Source organism: Balaenoptera borealis (genome assembly GCF_965194805.1).
Source record: "Balaenoptera borealis genome assembly, chromosome: X".
NCBI classification, from domain to species: domain Eukaryota; kingdom Metazoa; phylum Chordata; class Mammalia; order Artiodactyla; family Balaenopteridae; genus Balaenoptera; species Balaenoptera borealis.
The window spans coordinates 36,449,544-36,470,378 of NC_138881.1; the positions used below are offsets into that span (position 1 = coordinate 36,449,544).

General features: G+C 37.5%; 1 protein-coding gene across 5 annotated transcripts in view; it reads right to left on the bottom strand.

Moving 5' to 3' along the window:
* MED14 (mediator complex subunit 14) overlaps window positions 1-20,835 on the bottom strand; it is a 72,064-nt gene that overhangs the window by 38,609 nt on the left and 12,620 nt on the right. For 4 of the 5 annotated variants that reach the window (XR_014239756.1, XM_082378052.1, XM_082378053.1 and 1 more), the window contains exons 4-11: window positions 18,931-19,104; window positions 18,143-18,272; window positions 17,546-17,674; window positions 17,123-17,230; window positions 16,460-16,592; window positions 15,552-15,702; window positions 14,999-15,110; window positions 1,806-1,931 (exon numbers count right to left, since the gene is read on the bottom strand). Coding sequence is in view for 4 of the 5 variants with exons in the window: in XM_082378052.1 (XP_082234178.1) it covers window positions 1,806-1,931; window positions 14,999-15,110; window positions 15,552-15,702; window positions 16,460-16,592; window positions 17,123-17,230; window positions 17,546-17,674; window positions 18,143-18,272; window positions 18,931-19,104 (1,063 nt within the window). In the remaining variant the exon portion in view is untranslated. The remainder of the gene's footprint in view (window positions 1-1,805; window positions 1,932-14,998; window positions 15,111-15,551; window positions 15,703-16,459; window positions 16,593-17,122; window positions 17,231-17,545; window positions 17,675-18,142; window positions 18,273-18,930; window positions 19,105-20,835) is intronic. The other variant, XM_082378051.1, reaches the window with a different exon arrangement.

Sequence of the window (20,835 nt, forward strand, 5' to 3'; positions counted from 1 at the left end):
TGAGACACAAGATATCCAGGTAGCCCAAAATTTAAATGAAAATTACTGTTTTAGGCAGAAAGTAGTGTTATTTTTGAGTCAGAGAAAAACTAAACGAAGCGCATCATGAGGCATAAATTAACCTAATTTGTTTTCCCTCTTTAACATTTAGGGAGAGTTATAGTTAAGATAATTAATAGCAAATGTACATTAGCAGGAAGAACAAGTAGCAAACAACACGAATTAATTCTTTGCCTATAGTTTATTTACCAAAACTCTTAGTCTAGTTAGTTAATATTATTAATTTGTATGTATTTAAAACTCATAGTATTACTAGACTTAGAACCTTAAAAATTATAAAAACTATTAAACTCCATTAAAATGTTTATTTATTAAACACAAATGATCTCTGGCATAAGCACGAGCTGTTGGCTGAAGATTAGCTTGCTAAATGTCACTTAGAATTTTTAATGACACTAGAAAATGCTAATAATAGATTGTTGAGCAAAAAGCAAAATATAAAATGAGTTCAACTAAAGAAAAAAGTATAGAAAATATTAGAAGAGCATTGCTATGGATTGAACTGCATCCCCCCAAATTCATATGTTGAAGCCCTAACTCCTAATGTGATAGTGTTTAGAGGTGGAGCCTTTGGGAGATAATTAGGTTTAGATAAGGTCATGAGGGTGGGCCCTCATATAAGATTAGTGCCCTTATAAACAGACACCAGAGAGCTTGCTCTCTCTCTCTTCCTGCCATGTGAGGATACAGCATGAAGGCTGATGACTATAAGCCAGGAAGAGAGCTCTCACCATAACTTGACCATGGTGGCAACCTTATCTCATAGTTTAAACCTCCAAAACTGTGAGAAAATAAGTTTCTGTTGTTTAAGCCACCCACTCTGTGGTTCTCTGTTATGGCAGCCTGACCTAAGACAAGCATATATCTCCTAAAAACAATGATTACCAACAGGCAACTATTTTTTTGCTTCTCTCATTTTTACTTGTTTAGTTTTTCTACTTATGAGTATGTACTGTGTTAATCATCAAGAAAACAGTTAAATAAAGTTTTGAAGAGCAAACAACAATTTCCTAATGTGTCACTTATCATTTAGCCATCATAAATGTGATGTGATTCAAAGTAATGAGGCCAGTTTTCCATGAGCCGTTCATAGAAAAATCTATCTTTATAGCCATACGACATAGCCATACAATATAACCAGAAAGCCTTTTATTTTCATCAATCTATCTAGCTTAATATTAATTTCAAATGGCAAATGTGCTAATATATTCAAGAACACTGTTCCATCAGCAATACAAAAACACTAAGTTCCTAGTATTTCATCATTTCAGAACACCAACTTGGTAACAGAACATGCTAGAAATCAAACTTCAATTTCTACTGTGTTTAAGCCAGAAAAAAAATCCTTTCCTACAGGATTCTGTACCCTGAGTCATCTGAGATGTTTATACTGTCATAAATCTGTTCTTCAGCCGTGAATGACATTAGATTGTAGTCTTCTCCATGACACCCAACTATTAGTGGTAAAATAGTTAATCTAAAAAAAGATCAGCCATCAATATTATTACTTTTATATAAGAGAAACAACATGAATGTACTTCATACTGGGAAGTTTAACTTCTGGTACAAGAGAGTTAAAATGGGCCCCAAGGAATAGACATCAGCCAGAGTTATTCCTTCCATATCTACTTTCTATACACTGTTTATACCACCCCTCCCAATACCTAATGGCAAAAAATTTTTATTCTGCTTTTGTTAAAAATATTTTTCTTTACACTGAGTGAGTCTATCATTTAGTAACTTACCAAGTCCATAAAGCATCACCTGGAACATTCCAGAATGCAAATCTACAAAAATGTGTAGACACTCCGAATTACCACAGGGCTCCAAGATGGGAACAACAAGAGCTGGAAGTGCAGTCTCTATGGAAGCTGAACAGTTAAGAATTAAGTTATATTTCTATTTGAATATCCCCCCCCCAAAAAATACATATATTTCTCAGGGAGTAGAAACAAACCAACTACTGAATGATCCTGAATGTTACAGGAAAAACATAATTTTGCTAAACTGGGTTAGTAATATTATGTCACTTAGTAGCTCAAAAGAAGAATGTTATCTACAAGGTGACATGAAACAAACACACCCATCTCAAATACTACAGCAAAGAAAAAAACCCTCCAAGATTCCGTTAAAAAGGTTAAAATAGCCCGTGAAAATTTAACCTTATCAGTGAGCTGAGTTCTAGTTTTACTTTCACTCAGTAATGACTAATAAGCTAATTTGAAGGATTTTCTTTCTGATATAATGGGAAAAAAATACTGTTTGGTAAACAGAATAAACTTCATTTATGGCCTAAATATTTTTAATGCCATTCTTCACAAAGAGAGGTGTTTCTGGCAATTAGGGCCCATGTATTTAAAAAAAACCTCTGAACGCTATTAAACATTATTGATTATAAAGGAAAAGATTTTTTCAAGTTATTTACGTACCTCATTTTCAAGTCACAGATGAAATAAGAACAGAGGCAACTGCTAAACACAAACTCCCAAAGCTGCCAATATACTGTTTCTAGAGTTTCACAGTATTTCCACCAGGCCCGATTAACTTTCCCCTTAATCTCACAAGTTGGTATAACACAATCCAGTAAAGGAGCAAAGCCCTGAAAGCACACCATGTGCTAACTGAACGCACACCATGTGCTCATCAGATTGATGACCTGCAAAAGGAATATGCTCTTCTGGTTACCACAGTTCTTTAAAGCTACACTGCAGAAGAAAGGCAGGCAGTGAGGAGAGTGGTAACGTAGGCCCGGCCCTTCTCCAGGTGTGACTTCTCTGTGCTTTGTTAAACAAGGACAATGACATCTTCCTGTCCACGCCATGGGTTCAGGAAGAAGCAATAACAAGCTTGTAAAGGTGCTTTAGAAAGCAAAGTGCTCAAAAATGTACATTTTCTGTATTTCTTTATGTACCAAAGAAACAAACCAAAACCTCTTGTTATAAATTTGCAACAATTAAAATAGGTGATGTTGCCATTGGTACTGTCTATACAAACAAAATAATAAATCAAAAAAAGATTGCAGGAAACATATTTAATCAGAGGAAAACAAACTGCTTTCAAGTATATCTAACATATTTGCATACAAATCTTTAACATGCAGGTCCAGCATAACTCATCTAAAACAAACAAACAAAAAAACAGGACCAAAAAGGCACAAACGGGAATTTCTTTTACAATATTCTATCATTCAGACCAGTGTGACAAATTAAAAAAGTGCTTAGAGATTTGAAGCAGAGTTGCTGATTTTTAAAATATATCTGTACTGTCTTAATTCTTAATGGGATAGGAATGTATTCTTTAAAACAAAACTATTTTTAAAGTGTAGCAACGGAGTAAAACTAATTCTGACAATTGGGATGACAACTATAATTTCAATCTAATTAACAAAATTAAATATTTTTGAAAAGATAGGGCATCAGAGAAGAATATAGAGAACACAGTCCAAAAGATAGAAAATACTTTTCTTTTTTTTAGCATCTTTATTGGAGTATAATTACTTTACAATGGTGTGTTAGTTTCTGCTTTATAACAAAGTGAATCAGTTATACATATACATATGTTCCCATATCTCTTCCCTCTTGCAACTCCCTCCCTCCCACCCCTCTAGGTGGTCACAAAGCACTGAGCTGATCTCCCTGTGCTATGCGGTTGCTTCCCACTAGCTACCTATTTTATATTTGGTACTGAATATATGTCCGTGCCACTCTCTCACATTGTCACAGCTTACCCTTCCCCCTCCCCATATCCTCAAGTCCATTCTCTAGTAGGTCTGTGTCTTTATTCCCGTCTTGCCACTAGGTTCTTCATGACCTTTTTTTTTTTTTTTTCCCTTAGATTCCATATATATGTGTTAGCATACTGTATTTGTTTTTCTCTTTCTGACTTACTTCACTCTGTAGGACAGACTCTAACTCCATCCACCTCACTACAAATAACTCCATTTCGCTTCTTTTTATGGCTGAGTAATATTCCATTGTATATATGTGCCACATCTTCTTTATCCATTCATCTGATGATGGACACTTAGGTTGCTTCCATGTCCTGGCTATTGTAAATAGAGCTGCAATGAACATTTTGGTACATGACTCTTTTTGAATTATGGTTTTCTCAGGGTATATGCCCAGTAGTGAGATTGCTGGGTCATATGGTAGTTCTGTTTTTAGTTTTTTAAGGAACCTCCATACTGTTCTCCATAGTGGCTGTATCAATTTACATTCCCACCAACAGTGCAAGAGGGTTCCCTTTTCTCCACACCCTCTCCAGCATTTATTGTTTCTAGATTTTTTGATGATGGCCATTGTGACTGGTGTGAGATGATATCTCATTGTAGTTTTGATTTGCATTTCTCTAATGATTAATGATGTTGAGCATTCTTTCATGTGTTTGTTGGCAATCTGTATATCTTCTTTGGAGAAATGTCTGTTTAGGTCTTCTGCCCATTTTTGGATTGGGTTGCTTGTTTTTTTGTTATTGAGCTGCATGAGCTGCTTGTAAAGTTTGGAGGTTAATCCTTTGTCAGTTGCTTCATTTGCAAATACTTTCTCCCATTCTGAGGGTTGTCTTTTCGTCTTGTTTATGGTTTCCTTTGCTGTGCAAAAGCTTTTAAGTTTCATTAGGTCCCATTTGTTTATTTTTGTTTTTATTTCCATTTCTCTAGAAGCTGGGTCAAAAAGGATCTTGCTGTGATTTATGTCATAGAGTGTGATAGAAAATACTTTGATGTACATCTCTGAACATATTTTATGGCTGCCGATGTCCGTATTTTTCTTTACAGAAAATAAAATGTATAAGGCCTTAAGCATTTAAAGGCAACAGGTTTTAATGGAGTGTATCCAGAATGGAGAAACTTATGAAGGGAGAATTAAAGGCCCTGCAAAATGACTGCGCTGCACACTTCTTCCTGCAGCAGGAATATATACAAATCTCCTCTTTCATTTCTCCCTATCTATTTACTGAGGACAAGATGAGGAAAGTACCAATAGACAATAATATAAAGTGGGAAGACTGAAGAGAAGTAACTAAGCCCAATTAGGAATGGCTGTGTGTGGTTCACAGCTTCTGAACTGACCTCGAGACCCCAAATCTGGCACTGACAGAGCACAACCCGAGGGAGAGCACCCTGGCTTCCTAGAGTCAGGTGATGCTGAGAAGGGGCCGCAGAGCAAATTACCTTTAGTGCCTTGAACTGCCTTTTTAAAGTTTCTCTCCCAGAGTCTTGCCTACCCTCCCCGAGACATTCCCACCCCCCGTCTCCCACCCTCAAGAAACCACACACTGCCCCCTGGGCTGTCTAAAACCTGCTATCTGTGCACTCCCCTAGCCCTTCCTTGAAATGCTCCATTCTTCCGAGCTACTCATTTCCTCGGCTTATTCTAGTGAGGAGTTGGAAGAAAAGCCATCTAATTAAGGGTAATTGCACTAAGGGGTTCGCAGAACAGACTATGGTCCCTGGTCCCAGCAAAGGATCTGACTAAAGCATGCTTTCCCATCACAAAAGAGATCAAGTAAGACTACATAGAGTATAAATGCATGAACGTGAATTTAAAAAACCAGTTAAAGCATATGTCCTAAAATGGTGGGTCAGCAGACCTTTTCCTACAGCAGTCCTTGTTTGCAGAATTGTTCTGATGAAAGCAGGGCTGAGGGGCCAAACCCCACATGCAGGAACCTCCCTCTCCTTCAAAACAGTCTCCAAAGCACCTTTCTCTAACACCGAGGACTCAACAGACTGGTAGGGCTTGAAAACCACTACTGCAGCACACTCCCACTACAGTAAGAGATCCAGGAAGAGCTGGACTAACATCCTCAAATTACATATGAGGAGAACGGGGCCCAAAGAATTTAAGTGACTTGTTCAAGAGCAGAAGAGCAGGTGAACCCACATCTTCTGGCTACTCAAGCAGTGACATCTCTACAAAATGCTGCTAAAGAAAAATCTTCACAACTTAACATGAACACGCAAAACTATTCCTAGGTAAACACACGTTCAGTCCATTTTTCAAAGTAATTTAAATATCCCCCAGGCAATCATACTGAGTTTTTTTTTTACTTACTAAGACTTGTTTACAGATGATACTAAAGTAAACCAGAGCCTATCAAAAGATCATAAACCGGGAGAAGATGGCGGAAGAGTAAGATGCAGAGATCACCTTCCTCCCCACAGATACATCAGAAATACATCTACACGTGGAACTGCTCCTACAGAACACCCACTGAACGCTGGCAGAAGACGTCAGACCTCCAAAAAGGCAAGAAACTCCCCACGTACCTGGGCAGGGCAAAAGAAAAAAGAAAAAATAGAGACAAAAGAATAGGGACGGGACCCGCACCAGTGGGAGGGAGCTGTGAAGGAGGAAAGGTTTCCACACACTAGGAAGCCCCTTCACGGGCAGAGACTGCGGGTGGCGTAGGGGGGGAGCTTTGGAGCCACGGAGGAGAGCGCAGCCACCACAGGGGTGCGGAGGGCAAAGCGGAGAGATTCCCGCACAGAGGCTCGGCCCCGAGCAGCACTCACCAGCCTGAGAGGCTTGTCTGCTCACCCGCCGGGGTGGGCGGGGGCTGGGAGCTGAGGCTCGGGCTTCGGTCGGATCGCAGGGAGAGGACTGGGGTTGGCGGCGTGAACACAGCCCAAAGGGGGCGAGTGCACCACAGCTAGCCGGGAGGGAGTCCGGGAAAAGGTCTGGAGCTGTCGAAGAGGCCAGAGACTTTTTCTTGCCTCTTTGTTTCCTGGTGTGCGAGGAGAGGGGATTCAGAGAGCCGCCTAAATGAGCTCCAGAGATGGGCACGAGCCGCGGCTATCAGCACGGACCCCAAAGACGGGCCTGAGACGCTAAGGCTGCTGCTGCCACCACCAAGAAGCCTGTGTGCAAGCACAGGTCACTCTCCACACCTCCCCTCCCGGGAGCCTGTGCAGCCCGCCACTGCCAGGGTCCCGTGATCCAGGGACAACTTCCCCGGGAGAAAGCACGGCGCGCCTCAGGCTGGTGCAACGTCACGCCGGCCTCTGCTGCCGCAGGCTCGCCCCGCATCCGTACCCCTCCCTCCCCCCGGTCTGAGTGAGCCAGAGACCCTTAATCAGCCGCTGCTTTAACCCCGTCTTGTCTGAGCAAAGAACGGACACCCTCAGGTGACCTACACACAGAGGCGGGTCCAAATCCAAAGCTGAATCCCAGGAGCTGTGCGAACAAAGAAGAGAAAGGGAAATTTCTCCCAGCAGCCTCAGAAGCAGTGGATTAAAGCTCCACAATCAACTTGATGTACCCTGCACCTGTGGAATACCTGAATAGACAACGAATCATACCAAATTGAGGAGGTGGACTTTGGGAGCAAGATATATTATTTTTTCCCCTTTTCCTCTTTTTGTGAGTGGGTTATGTGTATGCTTCTGTGTGAGATTTTGTCTGTATAACTTTGCTTTCACCATTTGTCCTAGTGTTCTGTCCGTCCGTTTTTATTTTTCCTTAAAAAAATTTTTTTTCTTAATAATTATTTTTTATATATTTTAATAACTTTATTTTATCTTACTTTATTTTCTTTTATTTTATTTTATCTTCTTCTTTCTTTCTTTCTCTTTTTTTTCCCTTTTATCCTGAGCCGTGTGGATGACAGGCTCTTGGTGCTCCAGCCAGGCATCACGGCTGTGCCTCTGAGGTGGGAGAGCCAACTTCAGGACACTGGTCCACAAGAGACCTCCCAGCTCCACATAATACCAAATGGCGAAAATCTCCCAGAGATCTCCATCTCAACACCACGACCCAGCTTCACTCAACGACCAGCAAGCTATAGTGCTGGACACCCTATGCCAAACAACTAGCAAGACAGGAACACAGCCCCACCCATTAGCACAGAGGCTGCCTAAAATCATAATAAGGCCACAGACACCCCAAAACACACCACCAGACGTGGACCTGCCCACCAGAAAGACAAGATCCAGCCTTATCCACCAGAACACAGGCACTAGTCCCCTCCACCAGGAAGCCTACACAACCCACTGAACCAACCTTAGCCACTGGGGACAGACACCAAAAACAACGGGAACTACGAAGCTGCAGCCTGCGAAAAGGAGACCCCAAACACAGTAAGATAAGCAAAATGAGAAGACAGAAAAACACACAGCAGATGAAGGACCAAGGTAAAAACACACCAGACCTAACAAATGAAGAGGAAATAGGCAGTCTACCTGAAAAAGAATTCAGAATAATGATAATAAAGATGATCCAAAATCTTGGAAACAGCATAGACAAAATGCAAGAAACATTTAACAAGGACCTAGAAGAACTAAAGAGGAAACAAGCAACAATGAACAACACAATAAATGAAATTAAAAATACTCTAGAAGGGATCAATAGCAGAATAACTGAGGCAGAAGAACGGATAAGTGACCTGGAAAATAAAATAGTGGAAATAACTACTGCAGAGCAGAATAAAGAAAAAAGAATGAAAAGAACTGAGGACAGTCTCAGAGACCTCTGGGACAACATTAAACGCACCAACATTCGAATTATAGGGGTCCCAGAAGAAGAAGAGAAAAAGAAAGGGACTGAGGAAATATTTGAAGAGATTATAGTTGAAAACTTCCCTAATATGGGAAAGGAAATAGTTAATCAAGTCCTGGAAGCACAGAGAGTCCCATACAGGATAAATCCAAGGAGAAACACACCAAGACACATATTAATCAAACTATCAAAAACTAAATATAAAGAAAACATATTAAAAGCAGCAAGGGAAAAACAACAAATAACACACAAGGGAATCCCCATAAGGTTAACAGTTGATCTTTCAGCAGAAACTCTGCAAGCCAGAAGGGAGTGGCAGGACATATTTAAAGTGATGAAGGAGAAAAACCTACAACTAAGATTACTCTACCCAGCAAGGATCTCATTCAGATGTGATGGAGAAATTAAAACCTTTACAGACAAGCAAAAGCTGAGAGAGTTCAGCACCACCAAACCAGCTTTACAACAAATGCTAAAGGAACTTCTCTAGGCAAGAAACACAAGAGAAGGAAAACACCTACAATAACAACCCCAAAACATTTAAGAAAATGGGAATAGGAACATACACATCGATAATTACCTTAAATGTAAATGGATTAAATGCTCCCACCAAAAGACACACACTGGCTGAATGGATACAAAAACAAGACCCGTATATATGCTGTCTACAAGAGACCCACTTCAGACCTAGGGACACATACAGACTGAAAGTGAGGGGATGGAAAAAGATATTCCATGCAAATGGAAATCAAAAGAAAGCTGGAGTAGCAATTCTCATATCAGACAAAATAGACTTTAAAATAAAGACTATTACAAGAGACAAAGAAGGACACTACATAATGATCAAGGGATCGATCCAAGAAGAAGGTATAACAATTGTAAATATTTATGCACCCAACATAGGAGCACCTCAATACATAAGGCAAATACTAACAGCCATAAAAGGGGAAATTGACAGTAACACAATCATAGTAGGGAACTTTAACACCCCACTTTCACCAATGGACAGATCATCCAAAATGAAAATAAGTAAGGAAACACAAGCTTTAAATGATACGTTAAACAAGATGGACTTAATTGATATTTATAGGACATTTCACACAAAAACAACAGAATACACATTTTTCTCAAGTGCTCATGGAACATTCTCCAGGATAGATCATATCTTGGGTCACAAATCAAGCCTTGGTAAGTTTAAGAAAATTGAAATCGTATCAAGTATCTTTTCCGACCACAATGCTATGAGACTAGATATCAATTACAGAAAAAGATCTGTAAAAAATACAAACACATGGAGGCTAAACAATACACTACTTAATAACGAAGTGATCACTGAAGAAATCAAAGGGGAAATCAAAAAATACCTAGATACAAATGACAATGGAGACACGATGAGCCAAAACCTATGGGATGCAGCAAAAGCAGTTCTAAGAGGGAAGTTTATAGCAATACAAGCCTACCTCAAGAAACAGGAAACATCTCAAATAAACAACCTAACCTTGCACCTAAAGCAATTAGAGAAAGAAGAACAAAAAAACCCCAAAGTTAGCAGAAGGAAAGAAATCATAAAGATCAGATCAGAAATAAATGAAAAAGAAATGAAGGAAATGATAGCAAAGATCAATAAAACTAAAAGCTGGTTCTTTGAGAAGATAAACCAAATTGATAAACCATTAGCCAGACTCATCAAGAAAAAAAGGTAAAAGACTCAAATCAATAGAATTAGAAATGAAAAAGGAGAAGTAACAACTGACACTGCAGAAATACAAATGATCATGAGAGATTACTACAAGCAACTCTATGCCAATAAAATGGACAACCTGGAAGAAATGGACAAATTCTTAGAAATGCACAACCTGCTGAGACTGAACCAGGAAGAAATAGAAAATATGAACAGACCAATCACAAGCACTGAAATTGAAACTGTGATTAAAAATCTTCCAACAAACAAAAGCCCAGGACCACATGGCTTCACAGGCGAATTCTATCAAACACTTAGAGAAGAGCTAACACCTATCCTTCTCAAACTCTTCCAAACTATTGCAGAGGGAGGAACACTCCCCAACTCATTCTACGAGGCCACCATCACCCTGATACCAAAACCAGACAAAGATGTCACAAAGAAAGAAAACTACAGGCCAATATCACGATGAACACAGATGCAAAAATCCTCAACAAAATACTAGCAAACAGAATCCAACAGCACATTAAAAGGATCATACACCATGATCAAGTGAGGCTTATTGCAGGAATGCAAGGATTCTTCAATATACGTAAATCAATCAACATGATACACCATATTAACAAATTGAAGGAGAAAAACCATATGATCATCTCAATAGATGCAGAGAAAGCTTTCGACAAAATTCAACACCCATTTATGATAAAAGCCCTGCAGAAAGTAGGCATAGAGGGAACTTTCCTCAACATAATAAAGGCCATATATGACAAACCCACAGCCAACATCGTCCTCAATGGTGAAAAACTGAAACCATTTCCACTAAGATCAGGAACAAGACAAGGTTGCCCACTCTCACCACTATTATTCAACATAGTTTTGGAAGTTTTAGCCACAGCAATCAGAGAAGAAAAAGAAATAAAAGGAATCCAAATTGGAAAAGAAGAAGTAAAGCTGTCACTGTTTGCAGATGACATGATACTATACATAGAGAATCCTAAAGATGCTACCAGAAAACTACTAGAGCTAATCAATGAATTTGGTAAAGTAGCAGGATACAAAATTAATGCACAGAAATCTCTTGCATTCCTATACACTAATGATGAAAAATCTGAAAGTGAAATTAAGAAAACACTCCCATTTACCATTGCAATAAAGGAATAAAATATCTAGGAATAAACCTACCTAAGGAGACAAAAGACCTGTATGCAGAAAATTATAAGACACTGATGAAAGAAATTAAAGATGATACAAATAGATGGAGAGATATACCATGTTCTTGGATTGGGAGAATCAACATTGTGAAAATGACTCTACTACCCAAAGCAATCTACAGATTCAATGCAATCCCTATCAAACTACCACTGGCATTTTTCACAGAACGAGAACAAGAAATTTCACAATTTGTATGGAAACACAAAAGACCCCGAATAGCCAAAGCAATCTTGAGAACGAAAAATGGAGCTGGAGGAATCAGGCTCCCTGACTTCAGACTATACTACAAAGCTACAGTAATCAAGACAGTTTGGTACTGGCACAAAAACAGAAATATAGATCAATGGAACAGGATAGAAAGCCCAGAGATAACCCCACGCACATATGGTCACCTTATCTTTGATAAAGGAGGCAAGGATGTACAGTGGAGAAAAGACAGCCTCTTCAATAAGTGGTGCTGGGAAAACTGGACAGGTACATGTAAAAGTATGAAATTAGAACACTCCCTAACACCATACACAAAAATAAACTCAAAATGGATTAAAGACCTAAATGTAAGGCCAGACACTATAAAAGTCTTAGAGGAAAACATAGGCAGAACACTCTATGACATAAATCACAGCAAGATCCTTTTTGACCCAGCTCCTAGAGAAATGGAAATAAAAACAAAAATAAACAAACAGGACCTAATGAAACTTAAAACTTTTTGCACAGCAAAGGAAACCAAAAACAAGACGAAAAGACAACCCTCAGAATGGGAGAAAATATTTGCAAATGAAGCAACTGACAAAGGATTAATCTCCAAGATTTACAAGCAGCTCATGCAGCTCAATAACAAAAGAACAAACAACCCAATCCAAAAATGGGCAGAAGACCTAAATAGACATTTCTCCAAAGAAGATATACAGACTGCCAACAGACACATGAAAGAATGCTCAACATCTTTAATCATTAGAGAAATGCAAATCAAAACTACAATGAGATATCATCTCACACAGGTCAGAATGGCCATCATCAAAAAATCTAGAAACAATAAATGCTGGAGAGGGTGTGGAGAAAAGGGAACCCTCTTGCACTGTTGGTGGGAATGTAAATTGATACAGCCACTATGGAGAACAGTATGTAGGTTCCTTAAAAAACTAAAAATAGAACTACCATACGACCCAGCAATCCCACTACTGGGCATATACCCTGAGAAAACCATAATTCAAAAGGAGTCATGTACCAAAATGTTCATTGCAGCTCTATTTACAATAGCCAGGACATGGAAGCAACCTAAGTGTCCATCATCGGATAAATGGATAAAGAAGATGTGGCACATATATACAATGGAATATTACTCAGCCATAAAAAGAAACGAAATTGAGTTATTTGTAGTGAGGTGGATGGACCTAGAGTCTGTCATACAGAGTGAAGTCAGTCAGAAAGAGAAAAACAAATACCGTATGCTAACACATACATATGGAATCTAAGAAAAAAAAAGGTCATGAAGAACCTAGGGGCAAGATGGGAATAAAGACACAGACCTACTAGAGAATGGACTTGAGGATATGGGGAGGGGGAAGGGTAAGCTGTGACAAAGTGAGAGAGTGGCATGGACATATATTCACTACCAAACGTAAAATAGATAGCTAGTGGGAAGCAACCGCATAGCACAGGGAGATCAGCTCGGTGCTTTGTGACCACCTAGAGGGGTGGGAGGGAGGGAGATGCAAGAGGGAAGAGATATGGGAACATATGTATATGTATAACTGATTCACTTTGTTATAAAGCAGAAACTAACACACCATTGTAAAGCAATTATACTCTAGTAAAGATGTTAAAAAAAAAAAAAGTCAGCTAAAGTCTCACAATAAAACTAATGGATATTTTAATATATTACATCATTAAATACATAAAATATGAAGTAAATAAATTAAGAGTCCAACTTCAGAAGCTAAGGGGGAAAGAGGTACAGATGAAATAAATGCCGAAAAAAAAGAGTAAAAAATCAATTAAATGAAAAAGAATTCAAATGAAATACAAGCAAGTTACAGCAATAAACAAGACTAAAACTCTTGACAAATAAGCATATGAAATAAAAGTGCTCAACATCATGTGTTATTAGGGAATTACAAATTAATGCAATGAGATACAACTACACATCTATCAGTACTAAAATGGCTATGGTACATCCACACAGTGGAATATTATTCAGCGATCAAAGGAAATGAGCTCTCAAGCTACAAAAGGACACAGAGGAAACTTAAATGCATATTGTTAAAGAAGCCAGTCTGAAAAGGCTACATGCTGTATGATTCCAGATACATGACACTGAAGAAAAGGCAAATCTACAGAGACAGTAAAAATACCAGTGGCTGCCAGGGGTACAAGGGAGGAAAAGATCAATAAATAGGAGGAGTGCAGGGGATTTCGTGGCAGTGAAGTTACTCTGTATGATATTGCAATGATGGATATGACATTATAATTGCCACATATATTGATATAATGCATAAACATTGGCAAGTATATGACATTAAACTTCGGTCAAAACCCTTAGAATTGTACAACAAAGGAGTGAAAGTGAACCTATGGACATTAGGTAACAATAACGTATAATATACCAATATTTGTTCATCAATTATAACAAATGTACCATACTAACATGAGTTAGTAATATGGGAACTTGGATGAGAGGAGAGGGAGAGCACTTTGTACTTTCTGATCAATTTTTCTGTAAATCTAAAATTGCTTTAAAAAATAAAGTCTGTTAAAATAAATAAATAAATAAATAAAGTCTGTTAATTTTTAAAAAAAAGATCATAAATCTCAATTTTCTACAATCCCAATGATATTTTAGAATTTTACTATTTTGAAAAATTAGAAATAATTAAAATTAGAAAAATTAAGATTGCAAAAATACTGTGAGCACCAGGTAATCACAGCCAAAAACAACTGGGGTAGGAATAGTAAATATGCTCATTGTGATACTGTGAAACTATATTCCTAGAATGAAAGCACTTACTTTGTAAACGACTGACCGTCCCCTAACGCTCTGAATATACCAGGTAATTAGAAGATTTTTCACTATGTGTGCATATCTGTATTTCTTATTTTGAACCCTGTTAATGTATTAACAACTCAAAAACATTTTTAAAAAGACAAGGGATATTTTTTTTTTTTTTCAAGGGATATATTTTGCTTCATTCAAACAGGCATTATTTCATAAATACATTATAAATATTTGCAAAGCTGCCTTAACCTTTTAGAAGAAAAAACAAAAGAAGATTCATATTAAAATGTTAAAATAGCTTCTATATCAATAGGAAAGAAAAGTTTTAAGGAGTTTTAAGGATATACATACATTTCAAAAATAAGGTCAAGCTAAATGAAAAAGAAGAAAGTAAGGGGAAAATTAAGACAAGCTTGGTAGATCACAAATTAAAATACAGCCTCTACAACAAAATCAGTATATCAGGAAAAATATCATTAAGAAAGACTCTTCAGAAAATGAAAGTGGATACTAATTTAAACAAAAGACAGACAAAAATGCCAATTTAAAATAACCTACAATTTTCATTGGCATTGAAGCCTCTAAGAATGGCCTTCAGTTCCTGGAGCTTCTGATGAGCTCGTGCATGGACACTGTCAATCAGGAGTTTTTCTATGGATAAATGATCGATCTGCATAAACGAGAACAGAATTGTATGTGCAATTTAAACATTTTTACTTTAAAAGCCTGAGAGTAGATTATTGTGCTCCAAGATACTTCCTTTTAGAATCACAATGATTAAGTGTTAACCAGTAAAAGAAAGCAAACTTAAAATTAAAAAAATAAATTTAAACGGTATTGATAACTTAAAGGCTACAGTTAACATTCTGGCAACTATAGATCGCATCTAAATTACAGAATTTGAAAGAACATCTTAAAAATTATATTAGATGTTAAAACAACCACAACAAATGTACAAGCATAACATTCATTTAAAATAAGTTTCATAAAGGGTTTTAGGAACAATTAGGTATTTTAAAGGATTTGTGCTAAAAGTTTAAGTATAAATGGTAAGTTATATTACTATATTCATTTAATCAAACCAATGTTGAAATATATTGAGTTCTTTTACCTTCATGGCTCTTTCTACTAATTTGGAATCAGAAGCTGGCAAAGGAGGATCATGAAAAATCTGTAAAGGCTTGGAGACATCATTCTCATCAATTTTAATGGTAACTTTGTGAACAGATGCTGTCCCTGTTTTTCTCCCAAGAACCTGTTGACTAAAGAGAAAAAAGAAATATTAAGAATTTTTTCCAACACAGTCTGTTAACTTCTGGAATAAAAGAGAGACAGTTTATTGTGCACCTTATCCAGAGCCTAGAACATGGCAGGTCCTCACTGTTTGTTGAGGGAATATTAATATTGGGAAGACAGCTATTCTGTAATCCAACACAATATGATTTACTACATTTAAAAAAAAACACAGACACAGAATTTAAAAGTAAAACACATGCACACACACACAAAAAGGCCAAAACAATCTTTAAGTGGTGTCTATTCACCTCTGATTCCTTGACAGAAAATGGGAATCAAGCAAAGTTCAAATAGGGAATAGAGGATTGTAAAACAGCCTGATACTGATTTTCCCCAAAAAACTCCCCCAAAAGTTTTTAAAAGGTGCAATTCAAAAGATAACACTGTGATAAGCAAGGATTTTTAAAAAATGATACCTGATAATCTAACCTAATGGGCTTTTAGCAATCTGGCATGAAGCCAGAGTAATCTAATCTTTAAGAATAGTAAGTTTTAGTACAAATAGATAAACGTCTACATATTTAAAACATGCCATGTTCTAAGAAAGGTGTCAATTATGGATGTCCTATGTGGTTTATATGCTACCATAGGACTTTACCATACAAAATCATGTTGCTAGAGGTACACAGAGGTATATGGTAAATCAGATGTACGAGAGAAAGAGAGAAACAAAAAGAGTCTTTACGGTTATTGCATGACCCCACCAGAATCAACTTTACTTACTTCCAAACTGAGAGGGAAAGGCACTTTCCTGCATGATACCTTTCCACCTGTACGAGGTCTCCCCACCGCTCTCGGATTAACATTAGAGTTTGGGAATGTAGCACTTCTAACTGAAGTGATAAGCAGAAAGAATCTGATGGATCTTGTTAAGCAAATCTAATATATTACTACAATAGCCAATGAAGTATAAGCAAACTTCATTTAACAAACGCTCTATTCCCCAAAAGTTGGCTATTATACTTCTCCAATGACTTATACAAAAAGTGTTGGAATTTGTGACATAATTTTAGAAAAAGGTTTTGTATTTAATTTTGAACCAATATAAACAAAACGTAAGGTCCAGGTTGCCCCTTAATTCATCATAGTTTAGAGAATATGGGTAGACCAAATGGTACTATTTTTTCTCTCCAAATAGTACTATTTCTACCTCATCATGTAAAGTTTTTACCTGCAAAGTCAATAGTAAAATTAAAAACTTGGTTTTTAACAGACATATCACTATTCTTTACACTGGCCAGTTCTCCAGCCCCCATTTCCACCCAAAAAGGGTGACGGGGAGAGTTTAAGCTGCTCTAGTTCAGGACTAGGGGCAGATGGAAATTGTGTGTGTGTTGGGGGACACAAATTCTTTACAAATACAGGGCTCAAATTTCAGAAGGATACGCAGGCAGCTGTACATGTCCTGAAGAGGTTTCTCATCAGCAAAGAGCCTAGACTGTACCAGCTGATGGATAAAGTTGATCTGCATACTATGAACCAAGGCTCGTCCATCTTCCATTGGCAGGAGAAAAGAAGGTGGTTAATCAGAAAAGTGTACAGATTGTGTCATAGACCAACTAAGGAAGAGTACCCTCACTAACGATGAGTTTAAAAAAAAGAACTGAAATTATCTATGAAAACTAGAGAGTATACTAGAGAAACACTGAAACTTCTGTGGTCAGTAGGCAGTTACGATTATCATAAAATCTGCATCAGGTTACAGGATAAATTGCTAAACACATGTATTATTCTGCAAGAATGTTTCAATAATATAACACCAAACATTTAAATCAATACATATGATTTAAATCAGTATTTATGATTTACCTCCTGTTTCCTTATCCTCAACTAGAATTTCTAGCTTGAGAAGACGCCAGGGAACATCAGGGTCATCTCCCATCACAGTCAAGGTGGCTTCAAATTCTCCTTCAACTCGAAACCTCACTCGGCCATTTGCTTTTAGAAGAAGAAGAAGAAGAAGGTCTACTTTGCTAGAAAATAAGCAGCTTCCCGCTAACCTAGAACTTTCAGTTTCGCTCACGAGAAATTTTAAATAGACTCAAGATTCTTTCATAAGTGTTCAGACAATTCACCAGTTCCTGCATAAACAGTAGCCAGCTTCCAGGTCATCAAGAAACCAAAGGCAACTCTTCTAACATCAAGAACAATAGTTTCTTGAGGCTCAACTCTAGGACCTAGTCTCTCCTCCAGCCCCAGGTAATCTTGCCCACTCCCCAGCTTCAAATACCAGCATTGTATTTCCAGGTACTAAAGGGAAATGATATGGCACAAGTTACGGATTCAAATACCACCAAAATTGTAGGTCAAGACTTCATAAGGATATTTTAAAAGATAAAACCCCAAAAGCTGTTTGAAAAATATTCTAACGAGTCAATTCTTTAAAAATGTATTTCAGGTACATACCGACTGTAAGATTTGCTAACTGAGGAGGAAGATCTGTGGTTACAAGCCGATGTCTAAGAATCTGGTTCAGCTGGTGAAGTGTAGCTTGTTTCTCAATTTTGGTAATTGGGTCTGGAGGAATAATTTTATCCTACAAAAAAGTTTAAGTGATCTAAAAATAATGTACAAAGAGACATAATTTTTACCTGCGCCTGTTCTAACACAGTATTTTCTTACTTTACCCAAGAGAACCTCAACACTCATTTCTGCAGTCTACATCCAATAACAGTGACCATTACTATCATGCATTAGAGTGTCAATGATTCCACCAGTCACCCAGCTAAGACGGTAATGCAACACGATCTTCTTCATGTTCTATTTATGAAACCAACTTAATGTCACTAGATGACTTTCACCACTTCTTAGAAGTATAAAATACAACAGCACCAAGTGAGTAAACAACTACCACAACAACAAATTTTAAAAAACACTTCCAAAAAGCAACTAGCATGCCGTATTTTCACATCTGAAATAGATGTTAAGTTACCTTCATAATTCTGTTCACCCTCACCTAAATAAATAAATAAATAAATAAACTCATTTTGATAGCTACTCACATTCTGGCTCCAATTTATTTCAACCCCCCCCCCCCAAATTTTAATTATAGAGAAAAAAGCAAACTACATGAAATATTTATTTTAAAAATACAGAACAGTTTTTTGTTTTGGCTGGGCTACTTATTAATATTGTAGAATCCAATGCCAAAGCCTTCAACTTTTGGGGGTGGGCTGGGGTAGGAATGCACTTACCCTAATGCAGGTTGGCAGCCGTGGGTAAGACCCAGTAGTCAGTACATCAATAGCATATGGGATTGCAAAACTAGGCAGGCGTGCATGGACCAGAGCATCTCTAGCTAATGAGGCCAGGCGATCAGCAGTATCCACAAACAGGATGGCTTGCTGATCTAAGAAGCTCGAGATCATCTTCAAAGCAAAGGATAAATGTATTACGCTTCCTTGAAAACTAGCCACTTTTCACGTCAAATATCATTTATTGATTCCAAAGTAAACTCTGAGAGGAATTAATATAGCTTTTCCATATTTCAAAATATTTCATCAAAAAATTTTCCAGTAATTTGAGGAAAGAAGAAATATTTTTAAAAACCAGTAATTTTCTATCAATTTAAATAAAAGTTTTCCCGATTCGTTTCTCCATCTTTAACATTACACATACATATGACAAGTTAGGAAAAATAAATAGAATAAAATGCTTTTTCTCTTACAGACTTCTAGAGTTGATTGGTAATAAAGGAGACATAAAAGCATGGTCTCCTGGACCCAGAATGCCTTGGTCTCAATTTTAATTCTGCAACTCACTAGCCCTATAACCTTGGGCAAGTTGCTTAAATTCCTCTTTGCCTCAGTTTTCTCAATATAAAATGGAGCTGATTTCCTCCCCCTCATAAGGTTGTTCGAGGATTAAAAGTTTATGTATATGAAATCTTTAGAACAGTGCCTAGAACATATAAAACACACAGTAAACATTGTCCATTATGAGATCTAGGCCAACTTCACGCCCAATACAGAAATCCTTTCCATCAGTTCTCTACTCAATGCATTTCACAAGTGTGCCTAAACTAGTAGAGGTCATCATGAAGCTGAAAACTACTTCCTTTCTGGAACAATACTTAAGGTCTTTCACGTCCTTCAAACAGGGGAAGCCCACTCTATCTTCAAGCTGAACATTCCAAATTCCTGACTCACCATCTCTATTCCACTGCCTGGAAATGCTCCAGTTTATCAGTGATCAACTTAAAATATGGTATCCAGAATTAATAACACATCATGCACACACAATGCCCTACATTTTCTCAGTATTCCCACACTTATTTTATTATCTGATTTTCACGACTCTAGGAAATAGACAAAACAAGATAATTACTATTATCTTAGAGATGAGAAAATTGAGGCTGAGGTTTAGACACTTGCTCAAAGATAGTGAATAATCAGAGGAGCTGGAACCAAAAAATGTTTTTTCTAACTCTTAGTTAGACCAGCACAGCCCCGCAGAAGTGCTACCTTCCATGACTAGTAAAATGGAGTTCTATTAACATCACCAACACTAACTTCTTATCAGCAGCCACGACACTGCTAACACACAGCAAGCTTGAAGTTAACTAAAGGGCCTTGATCTTCTGTGCATGAATCTCTATCAAGCAAGGTCCCCTTTCCCACCCTGAACCTAAAGCATGACTGTACTCTGATTTTTAACATATTTGAATCCTGCTTCTCTCAACTTCTGTATAGGTTTTTACTCAGATTTCGGTCATCCCAAGTCTCCATTCACTCAGGACACTGTAAAAATGCTTAGGCCAAAGAATACTAAAGATTTCCGTCCAGGAAGATGTGCATCAACTCTAGTGGGGTGCCACAGTTCATCGAGCCTACATCATTCCACCTTAAATGTGGGTTATTAATGAAACTCTCTAAACTACCTTGCTCAACTCAAAATAAACTAGCTCCAGCTATATTTCTTTGACTTAGAAATCAAATTAATAAAGATAAAAGTTTAGTTTTGAGTTACTTATTAGTGAATCCATATAGGTCCCTAATAATCATGTTCTTTTTTTATTTTTAAGTACTCACATACCAACTGTTGATATGATTAATACCAACCTCCTTTAAAATTTAACTGAGCACCAAACAGACACTTCT